Source organism: Bufo gargarizans, chromosome 9, assembly GCF_014858855.1.
Source record: "Bufo gargarizans isolate SCDJY-AF-19 chromosome 9, ASM1485885v1, whole genome shotgun sequence".
NCBI lineage: Eukaryota > Metazoa > Chordata > Amphibia > Anura > Bufonidae > Bufo > Bufo gargarizans.
In genome coordinates this window covers 109,321,016-109,344,862 of record NC_058088.1, presented here as the reverse complement: position 1 = coordinate 109,344,862, position 23,847 = coordinate 109,321,016, and the positions used below count along the sequence as shown (strand labels likewise).

The 23,847-nt window shown below is 46.5% G+C and overlaps 2 protein-coding genes across 2 annotated transcripts in view; one reads left to right on the top strand and one right to left on the bottom strand.

Moving 5' to 3' along the window:
- Positions 1–953: 953 nt before the first annotated feature.
- On the bottom strand, positions 954–16,970 carry UPRT (uracil phosphoribosyltransferase homolog). Its single transcript, XM_044305169.1, has 7 exons — positions 16,647–16,970; positions 14,919–14,961; positions 11,767–11,836; positions 8,778–8,840; positions 6,878–7,039; positions 4,644–4,742; positions 954–1,418 (listed from the first exon to the last, which is right to left on the bottom strand). The coding sequence occupies exons 1-7, from the start codon at positions 16,874–16,876 to the stop codon at positions 1,312–1,314; spliced, it is 774 nt and encodes a 257-aa protein (XP_044161104.1). The 5' UTR covers positions 16,877–16,970; the 3' UTR covers positions 954–1,311.
- A 180-nt stretch (positions 16,971–17,150) lies between these two features.
- The window catches only part of ABCB7 (ATP binding cassette subfamily B member 7), a 121,703-nt gene continuing 115,006 nt past the window's right edge, over positions 17,151–23,847 (top strand). Inside the window, exon 1 of the mRNA XM_044305168.1 lies at positions 17,151–17,409. Within this exon, the coding sequence (XP_044161103.1) occupies positions 17,269–17,409 (141 nt within the window). The 5' untranslated portion in view covers positions 17,151–17,268. The remainder of the gene's footprint in view (positions 17,410–23,847) is intronic.

Below are 23,847 nucleotides of genomic sequence, written 5' to 3'. Positions count from 1 at the left end.
AATAATCCGCAGGTGCTGATCAGGCAGATATGCACTGAACAGCACTTGGCGGTCACAGCTCGCACGCTGAAAAAGTGGTGCAGAGCTGACCAAATGGAATCTGTTAAAAAAAATAAAAGACGGGGGGGGATGGTAAAGGGAGAGGGACTTGGATGGCGGGTGGTTTAGGGATCTGGAACAGCTGCAAATGGAAAAAAATTAAAAATAAAATAAAATGTGCAACTATTCCAGATGTTGTTTTTCTTTCCAGCAGGAAAGGGTTTAAAATCGCTGTGGTATGCGCCAAAAGTCCCAGCAAGCCAACAAGCAGCACAGAACCTCTCTGCATGCAGGCACCAGCTAGAATGGCTGCATGCAGGGAAGTTCTGCCTCTTCCTGTGCAGCTATAGCGCTGCCATTGGCTGGAGCATTGTTCCAGCCAATAGCAGCCCTGGCAGGAGACCCAAAACACTGGTGTGACCGGTGCTGACTTGTTCAGCACCTGCTTCCTGCGCTGCGATGTGCCGGTTTCATTGATCGCCCAATCGCAGCGCTTGGAGCTACAGGGGGAGGGTGGCTCAGCATGGCTGCCTGCCGGTAAGAGCAGGCATGGTGCCGCGACCCCCCCCCCCCCCCCCGTACGGTGCTGGGTGTTAAGGGGGTAAAAGAGTTTGTCCGATGACAACTCCCCTGTCCACAGGATAAAGGATAGGGGTGTGATCAGCGGGAGATCACTAGAACAGGCGCCTGAACCCACCCTTGAATAAAGTGGTAGACACACAAGGGTGTCCGCTGCTCCACTGAACTCTATGGGACTGCAGGAGGTAGCTAAGCCCTTGTACTCTGCTATCTTTGACAGCCCCATAGAGTTGAATGGATCAGTGGACAAGCATGCGTGCCTGCTGTTTCATTCATACAGGGAAACACAGGCCCCTGCAAATTTACACTAAATGAGTAAATCTGACGCCCGCGAATCATATCCACAAATTTATTGTTCAGTTTCCGTTAATACAAATAAATAAATAGTATCTGATGCCCTTGAACTCCTCAGCGCACGGGTAGAAGCGGCTTTCGAATGGAATGTGCATTGAACACTCGGGAAGGTGTGTAAGCAATGAACATCAAGTAAAAATACCATTCGGGTTCTGTGGATGATGGCCTAGCAGTTAGTTTGAATATAAAGCTTGGAAAATCATGTACAGTAAAAAGATTGCATAAGTTAGTGCCCCCTCCAAGCAGCAGTTGGCAAGGCACTGAAGATTAGCCAGGACACTGCAAGACCTTGAGGCAATAGTCAGTCAAGTCTCTCCTAGCACAGGGGGATCCACATGGTCAGTCTGTACCAAAATACTTCTGTCCAAAGTGTGTGGGAGCAACCGGATGGACCTCCGTGGTTAGAATGGTTATGTCTGGAAACTCCTGGATTATGGAGATGGCACCTGTAAAAAATATTACACAAGGTACAAGACAGTATGTGATCAATTTACTCACTCAACTGTTATGCCCTAAAGGGTTGTTCACCTAGGCCAGTGGTGGCGAACCTATGGCCTCTCTGTAGGCACCCGCACCCTGGAAAAAGTCTATGGTGTACCAATAAGTCATAGACCATTCCCGCCATTCATTAGCGCAGGGCATGACAAATAAGTGGGTTTTGGGTTGCAGTTTGGGACCTTAGTCTCTAAAAGGTTCCCCATCACTGACCTAGGCCCTCGGTATCCCTCAGCTCCCTATCGAAGGGGGTCTCACTGTTAGCACAGTGGATTACTATTAAAGAGGTCTTATCAAAGGAAACACCACTAATGATAGCCACTAGCTCCGGAGAATCCGGACAGACGGCTATTGGCCACTCAGCAGCCACTACAGGGAAAATATACTATTGCATATAGCCATTTACAGATTTCATTTTCTATAGTAAATATAATTCTGCAAGAATTTAGTGCTCCTACTGAACATGAAAGCTTTGGGGGAATTTTTTTTATTTTATTGCATTTTACTCATTTTGGACCAAAATCGTTTTTCAATTGATCTTTAAATGTTCAGCCGTTTCTGAGATACAAGAGTTAAAAAAAAAAAATTGTTTGCAAGATGTCACGTTCTGTTTTCTTTGAATCCCGTCAGCTGATGTCTCATGTACAGCTCTTATCTCTAATAAGAATATAGCTTAAATAAATGTTTTTGAAGTCAGGATTTTTTTTTTTTACTCTTGTATCTCAGAAAAGGTTGAACATTTTTAATAAAGACCAGCTGAAAAAATAATTCTTAGCCCAAAATGAGTAAAATGCAATCATACAAAAAAAATAAAAAAATAAAATACCCTAGAAGGGGCACATAGCTGGAAGCATTTATTTAGTATAGCTATATTGCAGGCTAATGAACACCAAAAACCTACATACAGTTATACATTTACATACACTTTACCCACATTCAGTAAAACAACTCCAAGGACTTACTACCTGTACACATTCCCTCTTTTAGGTCTGTCAGAATCTCTACTATATTGCAAGAATGTGTAATGTCAGAATAATGCTACAGGCAAAGATTTATTTTAAAAAAACTGTCATTTTACGGCGGTCTTGGATATGCCCTGCACTGCTGGAGTATGCAACTCATTAATGACGAGATGCAGGCCCAGTCATAAATCCATGCGTCAGAATGAAATGTACGACAGCTCGGAGCTGCTGTAGATTTCTGTCTTCATTTGCTCCTGAAAACAAGCACAAATGAGGATAAATGTGGCGCACCCGCTGGTCCTGCCCCCGCCATGTCCCCTTGTCAGAGAGTGGAGAGGGTGGCGCAGAAACGCCACTTGCAACAAAATTTGTTGCAAGTGGCTTTTAAAAAGTTGTGCACACACTGTCTGCGACTTTTTTTTTGTGTGTGTGTAAAAAAGCACCGATTGGTGACAATCTCCTCCAAACATTTATTTATTTCATCACATTCTCAGTGGATCTCCCATTCACATACATGTGGTTAGTTTTTGGTGGCATTGTATTTAAATTGTTTAACTTTGGTCAAACTTTTTGAGTAGCCTTCAACAAGTTTCCCACTGGAATTTTGGGCCATTCCTCCTGACTGAACTGGTCTAAATGAGTCAGGTTCATATGCCTCCTTATGCACCTTTTCAGTTTCGCTCATATTTTTTTTTTTTTTTTTTATGGGTTTTTGTGATGGCCACTCCATTACCCCCATTTTGTTGTCCTTAAAGGGGTTGGCCACTTTCTGGCTACTGCTGACCAATGTGTATGTGGCACTTACTAATACAGCCTTTGTTGATATTCTTTGCCGTTTGCTATATTTGTTAATCCATGCCCCCTTGTTAAGCAAATCTGTGCTATCTGCATAGAAGTACTGTCCATAAGATGCCGCTTATGTCATGTGACCAGATATCATATCATCGTAGTGCAGATGGCAGGTGCAGTGTATCTGAATGGAGGAGATTTTCCTGATCACATGACCCTCTATCAGTAGCCATTTTATGGAGAGGACCTCTGTGTGGACTGCACATAAGACTTTGTAAACATAGTGGCATACCTTATTCTGCACCATTTTCTAGATTTCATTAAAAAAAGGATATAATAGCAAGTGCCATGTAATCATTTTTCAAACACATCGGTGAACAGTAGCCAGAAAGCGGCTAACCCCTTTAAGCCATTTTGCCACAACTTTGGCAGTATCCTTGTGGTCACTGTCCATTTGGAAGACCCATTAGTGCCCACGTTTCAACTTCTTAGGTGATGTCTTAAGGTGTTGGTTCAATATCTCCACATACTTTTCCTATTTTGTGAAGAGTACAAGTTCCTCCTGCATCAAAGAATCCCCACATGATGCTGCCCCCATGATTCAGGGTTGGGATATGTTCTTTGGGCCTACAGGCCTCCTCACTTTTACCCTCTATTCATGATGGTCAGTGTGAGCAAACAGCTCAATTTTTGTTTCATAATTCAGAGAATATGCCACAAAATAAGTAAGATCTTCATCCCCATGTGCAGTTGCAAACTGTAACCTGTTTTTTTTCCTGGCACTTTTGGAGCGGGGGCTTCTTGATGTTTTACTACTGATATAGATACTTTTGTACCTGTTTCCTCCAGCATCTTCAGAAGGTCTTTTGCTGCTGTTCTTGGATTGATTTGTATTTTTCACACCAAAGTAAGTTCAATTCCAGGAGACAGATGGCATCTCCTTATGATGGCTTTGTGGTTCCATGGTGTTATATCATTGAACCAGATGAATGTGGCATCTTCAGGGGTTTGGCAATTGTTCCCAAGGAAGTACCAGATGTCCACATTTTTTATGATCTCTTGGCTGTTCTCTTGATTTTCCCATGATGTTAAACAAAGAGGCAAGTATGCCTTGAAGGTAGTTACTGCCATACGTATACCTCCAATTAACTCAAATATCATCAATTAGCCAGAGGCATCTAAAGCCATGACATCATTTAATGGAGTCTTCCAAGCTATTACAAAGTCAGTCAACTTGGTATATGTAAATTTCTGAGCCGTTGAGAATGGAATGAAAGGAATAAAAGCTGAAATAAAACATTGTCTAATATTAATCTCACATTCCACATCCTTTAATTACAGTAGTGGTCCTAACTGACCTAAGAGGGACTGTACTAGGAACCAATGTCGGGCTACGGTGTACGGAAACTAACGGTATAGACTCACCATGTGGAGTAGAGAAGAGACTGAGCAGTATGATACAAGCAGGCTGGACACCATGTTCAATAAGAACTTTTACAGCTTCAATAACTGTATTTCCAGTACCTATAATGAATTTCATGATTAGAAGAGATCAGTTGAAATGCTTGTAAGTGATTTATATCCATTATTAAATTATTGTTGACCCATTATATCATCATCAGACTTACATAATATTACTTGCTGCACATGTGCAGGTAACAGCACATGTCTACAGCTAGTAATCAGCATGGTTAAACTATTGGCACTGATGTCTTAACGTTTAATATGAACAATGCATGTTTGCAGGCAGGCCCCATGACCTGCATACTGACGCTGCTCAGGAACATGCACGGGATCCTCCATAAGTGGTCTTCATTAATTTGTACTGGAGATTGACAGGGAATCTAGCGCATGTGCAGTCCGTCCCTGGAGGCAGCTGATGGACGGAATCAGGGGCTGAGTTTGCAGTGCAGCGCTGGCATGCAAGTCAGGGGACTTGCAGGTAAACCCCTTTAAAGGGGTTGTCCGTCCATATATACTGATGACATCATTAATATCCGATCAGTAGAGGCCCTACACCTGGCACTCCCGCCAATCAGCTGTTTGACGAAGAGGTGGCGCTTAATGTGGGCGCCACTTCCTGTTCATTACGCTGCACTTCATCTCGGAAGCGCGTGTAATTAAAAGTACTTGCTTTATACACTTGAATGGAGCGAGTACTTGTAATTACATTAGGCCAGTTCACCATCACCACCTCTGGTAGAGCGTTCCATAGTCTCACTGCTCTTACAGTAAAGAACCCTCTTCTACTGTGATAGACGTAGAGTCACTGTTCTGGGTACAAACAGACCATAGGAGAGCTCTGAACTGACCTTTGATATATTTATACAGGTAGGTCATATTTATACATTAAGTCACCCCTCAACCCTGATAATCTTTATGGGAACTGTAGTCCACTCATTCCATGTATTATTTTGGTTGCCCTCCTCTAAACATGCTTCAACTCCGCCATGTCTGTCCATTGTCCTGTTCACTCAAATGGGAGGAATCTCCGATATCCTGCAATGGTACTACTATGTAAACGGCATGTAGGTAGGTGGATCCATGTTAACAAGAGGCTGCAGCACTCACATGAGTGCCATGGCTCCTTCAAACGGCTTATCGGCAGTGATGCCAATAGATAGACCCCTACCATTCAGATACTGATAGCCTACGGTGAGGATATCCTGAACCCGGAAAACCCCTTAAAACTTTGAGCTGGTGATTTGTGGCGAGGTAGAACTATGCTTATACAAGTATGCCCTTATCCATGAACTTCTCTGCCCTAGCAGTAGCTGCCTGGCATTGGCAGTGTAGTTTAGCTTGCTATCCACTAATATCCAACGGTGACATTTGTCGTTTCCTCCCAAGTGCATACAGTAACCTTACATTTATACATGATTCATTTCAATAATTTAATGGGTGCCATTACCCCAGCTCAATGGCTCCCCAGACATCCAATCTCGGATGAAAACCATCACAGCATCATCGTAGTACTTTTCCATGGTCAATGACCCGAGATGGGTGAGCTGTTTAAAATACTCTAGTACTTCCCATGGTCTATTACAGGCGAGACGTTCAACATTACTCTGGTGACAGTACTTCCTATGGTCAATGACGACCCAAAACAGGTTAGCTGAATCATACTCTGATTCTTCCCACAGTCATGGTACATGGACCTAACCTGTGCAGAGACTGAATATTTGGGCATTTATACACACATGGAATAATGTCTAGACTGAGTGATGTTTTATATGGCCACTAGGGATGAGCGAATCGACTTCAGAATAAAGCGCTCGCCCCGTACAGTATTGAAACAAAGTTTTATGCGAATAGACTTAGGATGTTTCATCCGAAGTCGATTCGCTCATCCCTAATGGCCAGATACAAAGTAACAAAAAAATAAATTGGGCTTCATGCACAAGACTATATTTTTCAATCGTATGCCATCTACATTTATTTTGCAGATTTTACGGGGCTATCCCACACACAAATTATGGAACATGTCCTGTTCTTGTCCGTACTGTGGATGAAAATAGTCCTTTATATTAATGGAAGTGAGAAACACGGACTGCAAACAGAAGGTGTCTGTAATTTGCAAATCCGTTGTTTGTGGACTGAAATATAAATGTATGTATGAAGCCTAAAGGAGATAAGGCCCATTTAATGGCGTCACTCACTTAGTATTGGGTACATCAACAACACCTTCCTCCTATAAATGTCTGGTGGGAATTTGGCGTAGTAAACTTTGGCACGTTGCGTTTCCTCATCGCTCTGGATCAGGATCTTCCCAATTCGGATAGAGCGACAGCAATCACGTAGACCTTGTTCCATGGCCTCACCTATAAAAGTGAAGGAGCAGCAGTGAGCTGGTAGCTTTCTCATTTCTGCATCACTGCTCGGTCTCCATAGGCAGAGACCAGTCTCACACACAACACTTTATTTAATGGTGATTTTGGTCAGTGTCACATTATACTAATCTTGTGGGTTTTCTAATTCATTTTAAGGTGTGATGGATAAACCATTTAAGAGCCCCACACATTTTGATAGGCACCATCTAATGTCTCCACGGTTTCCAAGAGCATAACCTTTTTTAGTTTTCAGTTCAGAGTCATATGAGGACTTATTTTTTTTGCAGGCCAGGTTGTATTTTTGATGGCAACATTTAATTTACCATAACTTGTATTGGAAAATGGGGAAAACATTCTTTATGTGAGAAAAAAAAAAATCCAATTCCAAAAAAATTCCACCATAGTTTATTGGGTTTTAATTTTACAAAGTTCACTGAGTGTTAAAAATGACAAGGAACTTATTCTGTGGGTCAGTGCAATTACAATACCTAATTTATATAGTTTTTATAATGTTTTCTACTTACAAAAACAAAACAAAAAACAACCTTTGAAAAAATTCTTTGTATAGCCATATTCTGACAGCCAAGTATCGGTTTCATGTTATCATGTTTCAAAACTTTTTACAGTCATTTTTATTCCCCTTAGGGGACTTGTACACGCGATCTTCTGATCGGTGGTACCACAGTCTGCTATTGCAGTCTATGGGATTTTCCCTGGCTGCCTAATTCAGCCATGCTACAGGCAGGGTTTAACAGGCAGCTTACTATGGCAGGCCTGGGAGCCTTCCAATGCCCTGGGCAGTCGTAGTAACTGATCAGAGCCCTGCAATTTCACCATGGGGCCTCTGATAAGAGGACAGAGAGCTGGACCGCAACTTGCAGTCTGCAATGCATGGGCACCGACTGCGGGGCAGCCGCATGCGGATCGCGGACCCATTCTCTTGAATGAGGTCCATGATCCATCCGTTCCACAAAAAGATAAAACAAGTTCTATTTTTGGGGAAACGGAAGCACGGAACGGACCACCACGGAAGCACTCCGTAGTGCTTCCGTTCCGTACCTCTGGATTTGCGGACTCGTTCAAGTAAATAGGTCCGCATCCGTGATGTGGAATGCACACGGCCAGTGCCCCGTATATTGCGGAACCACCGTATGTGGGCCGCAATACGGCCAGGGGAGCACTACGGTCGTGTGCAATAAGCCTAACTACCCAGATGCTGCAGTCACTATTGAAGGCCCCAGCTGTATTACAGAGCCAGCACCCATACACACAGAGTGGGCTTAGTCCATGAGCCCACTCCACACAATCTGTGTACCTATCACGGATATATCAGTCATGAGTTGTTAAGGGGTTAAAAAGCATTAGATTTGTGGCTACCCCCAACAATAACCGCCTATCACTTATTTTCTTTCTTTTTTGCTGTTTTGTTTGTTTGTTTTATATAATTATTTTTTTTGGGGGGGGGGGGTTGTATACTGCTTACGGATCTGCTCCAGAGTGCATTCTGCACTAAGATAGGGCATGTGCGCCTTCTCATTCAAATGAATAGGAAGCCGTGTGGAGGCTTTGATTGCCAAAAGTTCTGTGCAAAGGGGTCCATACGGTTTTCCTTGTAATAATATGTTCCTCTACAGTAACCTCCTTCCTTTATAGGAGCAGATTCTACCCTCGCCCCCTACGTTGCAGCACATTTTGATACTAGATGAGCAGCCAGTGAATAACCACTTACCACTTCTCATAATGCTCACTCCACAGTTCCCTTTCTCAAACTTCACCCCCTCATACTTGTAACCTAGGGAGAAAAACAGATATTTTTTTTTCAGTTTTAGTGCTTTCTCACACAAGTTTATATCGCCTACATTGTCTGGGCTATTGACTACAAGTTTAGGGTCCATTCACGTGTCCGTATGTGTTTTGCGGACACCGGCAATGTGCGTTTCGCATTTTGCGGACCGCATATCGCCGGTACTATAATAGAAAATGCCCTTTCTTGTCCGCAATTTCGGACAAGAATAGGACATATTCTATTTTTTTGTGGAATGAAAGTGCGGATCCGCAATGCAGACAGCACATTCTAGCCCCATTGAAAATGAATGGGTCCACACCTGTTCCGCAAAATTGCGGAACAGATGCAGACGTGTGAATGGACCTTTATTGTGCCCTGCAAGTAGCCATTTCAGGCTGGTGCAGGGCCAACAGTGTTCTTCAACGGAATTACTGACAATTTGCAAGATGCTAGGGATGAATAGAAACAGAATATACTATTTATACACTGCTCACAGAAAGTTAGGGATATTTGGCTTTAAGGAAATCAAAGTTCACGCTACATTGATATTATATCATGAAAATAGGGCATTTAAGTAGAAGCAGCAATGGTGATTTCCTCATCTCAAACAATTTATTGAAACAAAAGCCAACACCAGTGCTGGGTATACCCCATAAAATGTCAGTGTCTCAATAACTTGTCATGTGGCCTTGAGCATCAATTACAGCTCGATAACAACGTCTCATGCTGTTCACAATAGGATTGAGACGATTACTCGATTCAAATTGAGTAACTCGACACAAAAAAAAAAAAAAAACATTGATGCAAATTGTGACCATGGAGGGTGAGTGAAGCGCTTGCTATTACTCACATTCCGTGGTCACCGCCGGCCCGCACTGCACTGTATCTGGACACAGCATCAGGACATAGTGAGTGGTTACATGCACTACGATCTGACGCTGTATGACATCAGGACAGTGCAGCGCGTGGAGAAGAAGATGGACGAGCTGTGGAGCAGCGACCCCAGAGAAAATTTATATCTATCTATCTATCTATCTATATATATATCTCTCTATATATATATATATATATATATATATACACACACACACACACATACATAAATACATACATATACACAGTACAGACCAAAAGTTTGGACACACCTTCTCATTCAAAGAGTTTTCTTTATTTTCATGACTATAAAAATTGTAGATTCACACTGAAGGCATCAAAACTATTAATTAACACATGTGGAATTATATACATAACAAAAAAGTGTGAAACAACTGAAAATATGTCATATTCTAGGTTCTTCAAAGTAGCCACCTTTTGCTTTGATTACTGCTTTGCACACTCTTGGCATTCTCTTGATGAGCTTCACGAGGTAGTCAGCTGAAATGGTTTTCACTTCACAGGTGTGCCCTGTCAGGTTTAATAAGTGGGATTTCTTGCCTTATAAATGGGGTTGGGACCATCAGTTGCGTTGTGGAGAAGTCAGGTGGATACACAGCTGATAGTCCTACTGAATAGACTGTTAGAATTTGTATTATGGCAAGAAAACAGCAGCTAAGTAAAGAAAAACGAGTGGCCATCATTACTTTAAGAAATGAAGGTCAGTCAGTCCGAAAAATTGGGAAAACTTTGAAAGTGCAGTCACAAAAACCCATCAAGCGCTACAAAGAAACTGGCTCACATGTGGACCGCCCCAGGAAAGGAAGACCAAGAGTCACCTCTGCTGCGGAGGATAAGTTCATCCGAGTCACCAGCCTCAGAAATCGCAGGTTAACAGCAGCTCAGATTAGAGACCAGCTCAATGCCACACAGAGTTCTAGCAGCAGACACATCTCTAGAACAACTGTTAAGAGGAGACTGTGTGAATCAGGCCTTCCTGGTAGAATATCTGCTAGGAAACCACTGCTAAGGACAGGGAACAAGCAGAAGACACTTGTTTGGGCTAAAGAACACAAGGAATGGACATTCGACCAGTGGAAATCTGTGCTTTGGTCTGATGTCCAAATTTGAGATCTTTGGTTCCAACCACCGTGTCTTTGTGCGACGCAGAAAAGGTGAATGGATGGACTCTACATGCCTGGTTCCCACCGTGAAGCATGAAGGAGGAGGTGTGGGGGTGCTTTGCTGGTGACACTGTTGGGGATTTATTCAAAATTGAAGGCATACTGAACCAGCATGGCTACCACAGCATCTTGCAGCGGCATGCTATTCCATCCGGTTTGCGTTTAGTTGGACCATCATTTATTTTTCAACAGGACAATGACCCCATACACACCTCCAGGCTGTGTAAGGGCTATTTGACCATGAAGGAGAGTGATGGGGTGCTGCGCCAGATGACCTGGCCTCCACAGTCACCGGACCTGAACCCAATCAAGATGGTTTGGGGTGAGCTGGACCGCAGAGTAAAGGCAAAAGGGCCAACAAGTGCTAAGCATCTCTGGGAACTCCTTCAAGACTGCTGGAAGACCATTTCAGGTGACTACCTCTTGAAGCTCATCAAGAGAATGCCAAGAGTGTGCAAAGCAGTAATCAAAGCAAAAGGTGGCTACTTTGAAGAAGATCCTAGAATATGAAATATTTTCAGTTGTTTCATACTTTTTTGATAAGTATATAATTCCACATGTGTTAATTCATAGTTTTGATGCCTTCAGTGTGAATCTACAATTTTCATAGTCCTGAAAATAAAGAAAACTCTTTGAATGAGAAGGTGTGTCCAAACTTTTGGTCTGTACTGTGTGTATAATATATATATATATATATATATATATATATATATATATATATATATATATATATATATATATATATATATATATATATATATAGTGAAACCCACTCATCCCTCTAACATGACTGGCCAAGCAGGATTACATGGTCAGCTCCCCAGGACGTAAAACGCAGTGACTGGTAAGGAATACTTGAACCCCAACAATCTTACCAGTAGGTGTAGTAACCGTGCATTCTGTATATGGCAGCTGATTCAGACCTTCCTCAACCACCAGCCGTATCTGCAGGGATAAAGCAATAATAAAATACAGACCAGGTGCCGTTATCCAGACTATGGGATATGAAGACGATATATTAGAGGAAATGCACAGTCCATGTGTGACCCTTGCTGCCCTCTGTACATGGAGCTGTGCACCGTACACACTGGAGGATGAAGCCAGGGGATGCAGGGAGAGCAGCAAAAGGCCACTTGAGACAAGTGCAGCCCCTGATTTCGGCAGTTGGGGCCACAGCGCAGCGCCATGATTGGTAGTGGTTGTGCATGGTATTGCAGCTCATATTCAATGAATGAGCCTAAGCTGCAATACCATGCACAATACTACCAGGTGTATGGAGACGCGTCTGGTAAACAAAGGAAATGTGGTGCTCCAACTCCTTCAGTTAAAGGGGTTGTCCGGGTTCAGAGCTGAACCCGGACATGCCCTTATTTTCACCCCGGCAGCCCTCCTGAGCCTGGCATCGGAGCATCTCATGCTCCGATGCGCTCCTGTGCCCTGCGCTAGATCGCGCAGGGCACAGGCTCTTGTGTTTACAATAACACACTGCCGGGCGGTAACTTCCGCCCAGCAGTGTGTTCGGTGACGTCACCGGCTCTGAGGGGCGGGCTTTAGCTCTGCCCTAGCCGTTTTACTGGCTAGGGCAGAGCCAAATCCCGCCCATCAGTGCCGGTGACGTCACCGGGGTTCCTGTCAGCCCCATAGAGAGCCCCGGTACGTCACCGGAACTCAGAAAAATGCCTTTGCCCTGCGCGATTTAGCGCAGGGCAAAGGAGAGCATCGGAGCATGAACTGCTCCGATGCTCATGTCAGGGGGGCTGCCGGGGGGGAAATGGAGGGCTGTCCAGGTTCAGCTCTGAACCTGGACAACCCCTTTAACTATTGGTGAGGGTGACAGGAGTCACACCCCACTGATCTGATATTGATGGCCTAAACTATGGACGGCATTAATCTGGAAAGCCCCTTTAGTGATGCTGTCTATGGTGCTGAACTGATTGGTAAAAATGAGAGCAGACCTTGTTTCCTGTCTTTCTTGTTCTTACGCCTGCTTATAGACTCCCTGTAAAAAACAAAATGTAAAAAAACCTCATTTACCTAATATTGCTCACTCCAGTGTTGGTGGCCATCTCTTCTGTAAAATGCAATGGTCAAATAAGCAATATGCACCAACAGCACTTCTTTAAAGGGAACCTGTCACCGGGAATTTGTGTATAGAGCTGAGGACATGGGTTGCTAGATGGCCGCTAGCACATCCACAATACCCAGTCCCCATAGCTCTGTGTGCTTTTATTGCTTTAAAAAACCGATTTGATACATATGCAAATTAACCTGAGATGAGTCCTGTATGTGAGATGAGTCAGGGACAGGACTCATCTCAGGTTAATTTGCATATGTATCACATAGTTTTTTCCCCACAATAAAAGCACACAGAGCTATGGGGACTGGGTATTGTGGATGTGCTAGCGGCCATCTAGCAACCCATGTCCTCAGCTCTATACACAAAATCCCGGTGACAGGTTCCCTTTAAGGCAGAGTTCACACGGGCGAGTATTCCGCGCGGGTGCAATGCGGGAGGTGAACCCATTGCATCCGCACTGAATCTGGACCCATTCATTTCTATGGGGCTGTGCACATGAGCAGTGATTTTCACGCATCACTTATGCGTTGCGTGAAAATCGCAGCATGCTCTCTATTGTGCGTTTATCACGCAGGCCCCATAGAAGTGAATGGGGCTGCGTGAAAATCGCAAGCATCCACAAGCAAGTGCGGATGCGGTGCGATTTTCCTGCACGGTTGCTAGGAGACGATTGGGATGGAGACCTGATCATTATTATTTTCCCTTGTAACATGGTTATAAGGGAAAATAATAGCATTCTGAATACAGAATGCATAGTACAATAGCGCTGGAGGGGTTAAAAAATAATAATAATTTAACCTGCCTTAATCCACTTGCCCCCGCAGCCCAGCTTCTCTTCTGTCTTTTTTGCTGTGTGCAGGAAAAGGACCTGTGGCGACGTCACTCCGTTCATCACATGATCTTTTACCATGGTGATGGACCATGTGATGACCGGAGTGACGTCACCACAGGTCCTTTTCCAGTACACAGCAAAATAGAAAAAAAGAAGAGAAGCCGGGCTGCACGAGCAAGTGGATTAAGGAGAGTTAAATTATAATTTTTTTAACCCCTCCAGCGCTATTATACTATACATTCTGCATTCAGAATGCTATTATTTTCCCTTAAATAATACAATACAATCAACCGAGCACCTAACCCAAACATGCCGATTTTGTCACGCTAGTGCAAAACGCAGTACAATGTTTTGCACTCGCGCTGAAAAATCGCGCATGTTCCCGCAATGCACCCACACCTTTTCCCGCAACGCCCGTGTGAACTCAGCCTAACACAGCAGATGACCACATTGGTTTGCACATGGGGATTAAAAGGGTATCTCCATTTCAGACAATGGGGGCATATCGCTAGTATATACCAGCGGTGGGACCCGCACCTACAACGAGAACGAAGCGGGGAGCGATGTGGCTGGAGGACCCCGGATTTCCCGGGGTCCGTCTACCACCAAGCGCTGCTCCCATGGAAGTGAATAGGAGCGAACCACACAGGCTCCTATTCATTCCTATGGGGCAGACGGCAACAGCTGAGCCAGCGCTCTGCTATTTTCGGCAGCCCTATAGAAATTAATGGAGGGTGGCTGTGCATGCGCAGTGCGCCCTTCGTTCATGTCCCAGCTCCGTTCTCATTGTAGGTGCGGGTCCCACCACTGGGACCCGCACCTATCAGACAATGGGGGCATATGCTAGCGATATGCCCCCATTGCCTGAGATGAGAAAAGCTCTTTAAGTGTGGTCACCTCACTACTAGTCGGCTGCCTAGAAAACCTGGCACTTCTAAAAAATATTAATTTGGGAGTCTGGAAGACTCCTTAATAACTAATGTAGGCATTAAAACTCAAACTTCCCTCTAATGGTAGATAAGTCCTTTTAGTTCACTGGTTCTAAGACTTCTGAAAGGCCCTAGAAAGTCGTGTCCCACATGATGCTATAAAGTTGTGAGATGTACATAAATACATACCAAGCGATCAGCCGAAAACACAAAATCTCCTCGACTTGTGGTCCTGGAAAGGAGAAGTAAAGACTGGTTACAAAGGCCTGGTCTAAAGGGTCAATCACACAATTGAAATTGGCATTGGACATGCTGACATATGCATAGACACTTGATTGTGAGGTTAGGGATGGTCCTGCTGGTCGTATACCCAACATGTCCTCTTACACCGAATCTTATGGCTGTCACAGCTAGCGTCTGCATCCTGCTAGCATCATTCCTGTTTGATGTTCTCACGTTGAGGTTATAGCTTCCTTCTAGAAGGGGGTGCACATAGTTTCATGTCATCTCTGAGCAAGAATCCAGTGACCACAGCTGTTTCGTCACATTCACAGGATGGGCGACATTACAATGTGCTGAGAACGTGCTGGTAAATTTAATTATCCGAAATCAGAGCTGACGTCTTCCTATACTTAAAGGGGTTCTCCAGGATTATTATTTTTTTCACTTATCCTTAGGATAGGTCATCATTATGAGATCGGTGGGGGATGGACACCGGCACACCAAGCGATGCAGTAGCTCCAGAACTACACAGCGCCATCCAGAATGCTGAACGCTGTGCTCTCATTCAAGTGACCAGCTCTAGTGATGGAGCTACTACAGAACAGCTGATTAGTTGGACCTCCAGGGATCTGATATTGAGGACCTTACCTAAGGATAGACCATCTATATACAAATCCCGGAGAACCCCTTTAATGCATGCAGGGCCCCAGGCAATGTCTACCATTCACTGCAGCTCTTTGCTCCACTGATGATTTGGGTCATTACCAAGTCAGAGACACATGTTGGCACCAGTCCCGTCACTGTGTATGCTTGACTCTCGCGCCATTCAACCAGGGAACATGGCATCCCCATTCTCATGTGTGATGTGGTCCCAGTGGTCAGACCTCCAGCCAGCTGTTATCCCCTAACCCAAGGATCAGCAACCACCAGCTGTTGTGAAACTACAACTCCCAGCATGCTCCATTCACTTCTTGTGAAGTCCTGAGAACAGGCAAGCAAGTGTGCATGCTGGGAGTTATAGTTTCACCACAGCTGAAGGGTCGAAAGTTTCTGACCCATGCCCTATTCTGTGAACAGCGGAAAACTTATTGTTTCCAGAATCTCACCCTAAAGAGCAAAGAGGAACTTGGGTGAAAAGTAGAGAATATCCATAAAAAAAGAAGCAAACGGGAAGAATGCGCCAATGTGTTCTCTCACGGTATTCGGGCACGGTATTACAGGCTGAACAGCTGACACACTCATTTGTTGGATGACTTGATCTTTCCTGCAATCGCAGAAATCCTAATTTATCAGCAGACATCAACAGTATGCAAGTTGTATGGAAAATGAATGATCGTAGTAACGATCATTCATCCCCTATGAAGCCTGTGTAACGTGGTCGCCTGACGCTCATTACGGACCCGCATCGCACGGTGTACGGGTCTCAGGCTACAAGTGGCAGACGCTGGCTTTACCGCAGTGACTGGAGCAGAGCCCGGTTAGGTCTGTAAATAACCTGCAGAACCCGAGCCAAAAGCCTCTGCGTGGACCAGGCCTTAAAGGACCCTACTAATCAGATTTTAGGGGAGCAGCGTACCCCAGTGTCTGTATAAGTCCCGGCTGAGAGCTTCTCCTGTCCCCCTGATAGCTGCTTCCATCACAGGTAGGTACCCCTCAGATGACAGGATGAGGCGCGCTGTACTCTGCAGTGCTCACCTGTCCCGGATGATGGTCTGCAGTTCCCGGATCTGGTCATTCATGGGCAGCAGCTTGAGCTGAGGTCCCACCAGCTGCTGCTGCTCCTCGGGCACATCCACGTCAGGACTGCAGCTGCTTTCGCTCTCCTTGTCCGCCTCATTGCTGCTTCCGCTGCCATCCACAAACCGTATGTGCCGGTGGGAGAGCTCCGGCTCCTGCCGCGGCTCCTCCTGCTGCTCGCCCGGCATGTCTCCCACACACTCCGGCCTCACACTACACCAAGCAGCGTGCTCTGCCGCTAGTGCTGACACCTGGCAGCTCTCGCGAGGCTTCTCTGCCTGCATTCCGGTTAGCTGTCACTAATGTCAATCATACGCAAACCCCGCCCCCCGCTGTCAGGTTCTAGGATAAACTTTTCGGATAAAGTCATGCGGGCGGTAAAATGTCAAATTCTGGACCTCATTTCTAGCTGGAACGTCCCATTATTAAGCGTGCGGCCGGCTCCGTACAACAAGCCGCTGCCAGTGACAGGGGCGGGCTTCCTGTCACACTCGTACACTCTGGCGGCTACTAGGCTTTTGCTCTATGGTTGTGGAGGACTGAGTCTTTCAGTCTTGCTGCAGACCCCGTGACCCCGGACATGGCGCTGCTCATAGTGCATAGTGTGTCCCAGAGGAGACCGGAGTCACTATGGCAGCTCAGGAGGGCGCTCAGCTCCTGGTATCCAGGGGAGCGAAGGTTCAAGACGAGCAGGTCCCGGACAAGGGGACAGGAGAGCCAGGTGAGGGGGTGTGGTGAAGGGCATGGGGCGCAGGGAAAGTTAGGGGCATGTATGGGGGCAGCGTATAGACCAGTGCTCCTGTCAGATGGCTGCTAGACTGGTGCTTACAGGTGAGACCCTGAAGCACCAGAGGAAGGGGATGGCTGCCCTACTGGTGCCAGGTCACTGTTCAGCTGTCAGTAATGGCAGATCCCTCACAGAACTCGGTGAAGTCAGCGGCTTGTCCAAATCCTGTGCAACACGGATCCGTCCAAGTGGTCCGGCAGTGGAATGTGAACACAGGCCGAGGATTTCTGGGGCTTTAAAGGATTTATCTCCCCATAGACGCTAATAGGATCTCAGATGTCTGAGCGGCCCCCCATGCCCGAGAGAGACATGGCTACATGCGAGCACAGCTCTTTGCACCTATCCCGACCACACAGACCTATCCGGATACATCCCCTGTTCCCAGGATTAGTGCCTTGCCGGACTGGCACGGTGTGGGCAACGTTTTTTCAGTCTTATGTCAGTACAGTTCAGTAGATCCGAGGTCTGGCAGGGACACACAGCATTATAAATCATTATAATGTTTTATGTCAGTGAGTCTGCTTTCACCATCTGTGTGTGTGGAAAATGTGGGCTGCACACTTCAGTGAAGAACTGTGGACAAGTCCTTAGTCCAAAGGAGCTCTGAAAAATGAAAGGTGGAATCTGATTGGTTGCTATATACAATTAAAGGGGTTGTCCGGGTTCAGAGCTGAACCCGGACATACCCTTATTTTCACCCCGGCAGCCCTCCTGAGCCTGGCATCGGAGCATCTCATGCTCCGATGCGCTCCAGTGCCCTGCGCTAGATCGCGCAGGGCACAGGCTCTTGTGTTTACAATAACACACTGCCAGGCGGTAACTTCCGCCCAGCAGTGTGTTCGGTGACGTCACCGGCTCTGAGCGGCGGGCTTTAGCTCTGCCCTAGCCGTTTTACTGGCTAGGACAGAGCCAAATCCCGCCCATCAGTGCCGGTGACGTCACCGGGGTTCCTGTCAGCCCCATAGAGAGCCCCGGTACGTCACCGGAACTCAGAAAAATGCCTTTGCCCTGCGCGATTTAGCGCAGGGCAAAGGAGAGCATCGGAGCATGAACTGCTCCGATGCTCATGTCAGGGGGGCTGCCGGGGTGAAAATGGAGGGATGTCCAGGTTCAGCTCTGAACCCGGACAACCCCTTTAAGTCAGTTTCCCTTTGCACCAGTTTTGATAAATCTCCCCCAATATATTGTCATTAGAGATGGGCGAATTTCATATTTTGATATTCGTGTCTTCTAGATCGCTGTATACACAGCGCAGGAAGCACTATGCTCTTCCTGTCCCAGCCCTGCCCGGCGATCATGTGACCGCTTGGGCCGGGAGAGTGCAGGAGCTGTCGGGTCTTCTACAGACCTCGATCAGCCCTGCACTGAGGCTGTACAGCATAGTATAATGCTGTACAGCCTCTCTGGGGGGTGTATTTCCCCTGTAACTGGGGCTACTATGTCAGCCCCAGTTACAGGAGAAATCAATGGTGGGAAAAAATGAGAAGTTAAATATTAAAGTGAAGGTAAATATCCCCCAGAGGTCTTGTATGACCTTATGGGGGACGCAAAGTGTAAAAAAATAAAAATAAAATAAAAATCCCCAATTAAGTAATAAAAAAATTAAAAATAAAATAGAAATATTTGGTATTGCTGCGTCCGTAACAACCGTCTCTATGAATATATCACATGATACACTCCATCCGATAAACACTTTTTTTAAAACTGTCAAAAAAAGCCATTTTTGTCACCTTAGATCACAAAAAGTGCAACTCCAAGTGATCAAAAAGGCATATGTCCCACAAAATTGAACCAATTAAACTGTCACCTCATCCCGCAAAAAATTAGCCTCTACATAAGAAAATCGCAAAATATATATATAGCTCTCAGAACATGGAGACATTAAAACATAATTTTTTTGTTTCAAAAATGCTATTGTGTTAAAGTGAAATAAATAAATAAAAGTATAAATGTTAGGTATTGCCGCATCCGTAAGAACCAGCTCTATAAAAATATCACATGACCTAACCCCTCAGGTGAACATCGTAAAAAAAAAAAACGGTGCCAAAAAAAGCAATTTTTTTTTGTCACCTTACATCACAAAAATTGCAACACCAAGCGATCATAAATTTTTTTTTCTCTATTTACAGAGAATAATAGGACCTGTTTTATTTTTTTGCGGAACAGACATATCGAAACTAAATGCACATGGAGTAACTTGTGTTTTGTTTGTTTTTTTGTGGACCCATTGAAATGTTTCCGCATACGGTCCGCAAAAAAACGGAACGGACACAGAAAGAAAATAAGTTTGTGTGCATGAGGCCTTATTGCACAATTCTTGCCATGAGCATATCCTTTCTCCTGATCTATTAAGGACATCCTTTAATGTCAAAATCCCCTTCTGCTTCCAGTTTATTTTTGGATCCCTGTGGGAAGGCCTGGAGAGACCATAACGGCATATATGCCGAAACATACATCAGTCATTTATACATCTTGCGAAGATGTCGCCAATGTATCAGTAATCAATATACTTTGCTTAGCAGTATCCAGGAGTAACGCCTCTTTAGTGTGCATTAGCGTCTTCAATTCCAACGGTTCAACTGGTGCTTTTTCCAATTCTCCATTAGAAAAGCATGAGGTATCCTATACCCAATCCCTGATGTGCCAAAATAATGCCGGTTACATCCTCTAACGTTCGGCATTTGCAATCCTCCCTCCAATGTCAAAAAGCATGATTTTTTTTTTTTTTTCGATCAGCTGATTCTTTTTGTCAGCTGATTCATGGGTATACTTAAGTATGGCTGCAGAAACCAGCCCTGGCTGTGTAGTCCTGGTGCCTGGGAGCAGCTCTGCAGTAACCAGCCCTGGCTTTGTAGCCCCGGTGCCCGGGAGCAGCTCTGCAGTAACCAGCCCTGGCTTTGTAGCCCTGGTGCCCGGGAGCAGCTCTGCAGTAACCAGCCCTGGCTGTGTAGTCCTGCTGCCTGCGAGCAGCTCTGCAGTAACCAGCCCTGGCTTTGTAGCCCCGGTGCCTGGGAGCAGCTCTGCAGTAACCAGCCCTGGCTTTGTAGCCCCGGTGCCTGGGAGCAGCTCTGCAGTAACCAGCCCTGGCTTTGTAGCCCCGGTGCCTGGGAGCAGCTCTGCAGTAACCAGCCCTGGCTTTGTAGCCCCGGTGCCCGGGAGCAGCTCTGCAGTAACCAGCCCTGGCTTTGTAGCCCCGGTGCCCGGGAGCAGCTCTGCAGTAACCAGCCCTGGCTTTGTAGCCCCGGTGCCCAGGAGCAGCTCTGCAGTAACCAGCCCTGGCTTTGTAGCCCCGGTGCCCGGGAGCAGCTCTGCAGTAACCAGTCCTGGCTTTGTAGCCCCGGTGCCCGGGAGCAGCTCTGCAGTAACCAGCCCTGGCTTTGTAGCCCCGGTGCCCGGGAGCAGCTCTGCAGTAACCAGCCCTGGCTTTGTAACCCTGGTGCCCAGGAGCAGCTCTGCAGTAACCAGCCCTGGCTTTGTAGCCCCGGTGCCCAGGAGCAGCTCTGCAGTAACTAGCCCTGGCTTTGTAGCCCCGGTGCCCGGGAGCAGCTCTGTAGTAACCAGCCCTGGCTTTGTAGCCCCGGTGCCCGGGAGCAGCTCTGCAGTAACCAGCCCTGGTGCCCAGGAGCAGCTCTGCAGTAACCAGCCCTGGCTTTGTAGCCCTGGTGCCCGGGAGCAGCTCTGCAGTAACTAGCCCTGGCTTTGTAGCCCTGGTGCCCGGGAGCAATGCTGTAGTAACCAGCCCTGGCGCTGTAGTCCTGGTGCCTGGGAGCAGCTCTGCAGTAACCAGCCCTGGCTGTGTGGCCCCAGTGCTTGGGAGCAGCTCTGCAGTAACCAGCCCAGGCTGTGTAGCCTCGGTGCCTGGGAGAAGCTCTGCAGTAACTAGCCCAGGCTGTGTAGCCTCGGTGCCTGGGAGCAATGCTGCTGTAACCAGCCCTGGCTGTGTAGCCTCGGTGCCTGGGAGCAATGCTGCTGTAACCAGCCCTGGCTGTGTTGCCTCGGTGCCTGGGAGCAATGCTGCTGTAACCAGCCCTGGCTGTGTAGCCTCGGTGCCTGGGAAAAGCTCTGCAGTAACTAGCCCAGGCTGTGTAGCCTCGGTGCCTGGGAGCAATGCTGCTGTAACCAGCCCTGGCTGTGTAGCCTCGGTGCCTGGGAGCAGCTCTGCAGTAACTAGCCCTCGCTGTGTGGCCCCAGTGCTTGGGAGCAGCTCTGCAGTAACTAGCCCAGGTGCCTGGGAGCAATGCTGCTGTAACCAGCCCAGGCTGTGTAGTCCTGGTCCCTGGTAAATGGGTCCGCATCCATGATGTGGGGTGCACACGGCTGGTGCCCATGTAATGCGGACCTGCTGTTTGCAGGCCACAATACGGCCACAGCCGGGCAACGGCCGTGTGCATGAGGCCTAAGTGGAAGCCCTGCATCCAGAAGACTCAGTTGTGCCATACTCGACTATAGCTGTAAACAGCCATTTTTGTGTTAACTACAGAAAAAATATCTCCCCTCACTAAAATAACATTTAGCAAACTAAGTGGAACAACCTAATGTTCTACTTCTCGGTACTTCCTCCGCATTATTTCAAAAGGAGGACATAATAACCCCCATGGATCCATTAAAAGGGCCTTGACTGACCATGTGTTGGGAGGATAATTGAGGAATAACACAGTCTGTGATCCCGCTTTCAAATCTCAATTTCTTTAGTAATAGTAAGCAGCGGGAGATCCGAGGCCAAAGCTTCTGAGATACATCGCTTGCTACAATAAAACAAATGTGGTGCTTCCTGGAGGATGCTGTGAGCGTAGCACTCGGGTGCATGCTTCTCCAGAAGAAGGACAATGTCAGGCTGGGGATGAAAGCAGCGGGGACTAAGGATTAGAGGACGCAGCCTTCACCGTAATATACAATATACATGAGAGATGCTTTATACAAGCTTGTGCTGTTCCCCCTCTACTGGAAATGTGGGTTCTGTCTCTATTTTGGCGAAAGAAAAAAAACCCGGAAGAAACATGACCCTCCTCAAATATGGCTGAAACCCCAACATTTTAGACATGTAGGTCAAAATGACAATAGATGCTCAGCTTCTTTCTCTGGGAACAATAAGGTCCTGTCCTGCTGTTCCTGAAGATCCCTGTGGTATTGGGCTCTGTTCACTGTCTCGGACTTACAATAGGATGTCAGAAGAGCGCAGCAGGCTCCGCCACTCTATTCGGGCAGTCGGATAAGACAGACCAATACCTTCTCTGCACTTAGAATCTTTAAACTTAGAGGGGTTGTCCCATAACAACTTATCCCCTAATCTGTGGGGTTTCTACTAGTGTTGAGCCAAGCAAAGTTTCTTTGTTCAAAACTTCGGAATAATACTGTGCGGAGATCCGTCTCCGTACAGTATTAGAATGTATGGGCTCCGATGATCCAAAGTTAGTTATTCGCAAAGTCGCGCGTGGGGGAAAAAAAAATAAAAAAGCTGCCTTCCCTATGAAATAAGTCTGTAGCATCTTCTCTTATAATTGTATATTATGTAATTTCTCTCTTATTCCTCCTGGAAATGTATGCTTGAATTGATGGGCACAGTGTAACACTGGCACCGCTGATTGGACAGTGTCATTCTGTTTAGGGACATCACCCCTACTGGTAACAAGACTAACAGAGGAACAGTTAAAATTACATTTGCCCCAGAATTGTTGGTAACTCCCCATCCCCCCTTGGTGGGACCTGTTTCTTTCCGGCTTCCTGTCCAGGCCTGCGATGCTCTGCTGGGCTCCCTCGCTATAAACACCCAGTTTGACATTGTCGTAGCCAATCACTGACCACAGCGGAGACCAGATCCTCTTGCGTCATGATGTTACGGGAGGAGGTCACTGCCGTGGCCGGCGATTGGCTTGGCTATTTGCGGCAGTTCTATAGCGATGAATGGGGAGGTGGCTGTGCTTGTGCGGCTTGCTCTTCATTCACCGTGAGCCAGGACTCCCATAGAGGCGATTAGAGAGCAAGCTGCACGTGCACCATGTGCTCTCCTTCACATCAGGGACCGAGTTCTGAAGATAGGTGTGGATCCCACCTCTGGAACCTGCTCCTATCTGATATTGATGGCATCAGAGGTCGCAATAACGCCTGTACAAGCGTCATAGACGACATTTTACTCCCTGGAAAAAGTTTAAGGCGTACCGATACGCCTTAGACTTTTCCCTGAAATTCATTACCGCAGGGCACGCTGTGATTGGCACGGGCAGCGCAGCGATGCTGCCTGTGCCTGAAGTAACCAATAGCAAAGCTCCTCACCACAAGAAGCTTTGCTATTGGTTGGGTTGGGCAGCTGCTGGAGCGATACAGCACCCTGCAGCAGAGGAGGCTGGCGAGCTAGCTCCGGGGGGTTTCTATAGT

Bases quoted from the DNA above. Each gene is read 5' to 3' on its own strand.
- UPRT (XM_044305169.1), bottom strand. From the start codon at position 16,876: ATGCCGGGCGAGCAGCAGGAGGAGCCGCGGCAGGAGCCGGAGCTCTCC. The intron at 14,962-16,646 runs GTGAGCACTGCA...TCTCCTTTCCAG, and splicing joins CAGACCATCATCCGGGACAG to GACCACAAGTCGAGGAGATT. The intron at 4,743-6,877 runs GTGAGTGACGCC...AATTCATTATAG, and splicing joins GTTGATGTACCCAATACTAA to GTACTGGAAATACAGTTATT.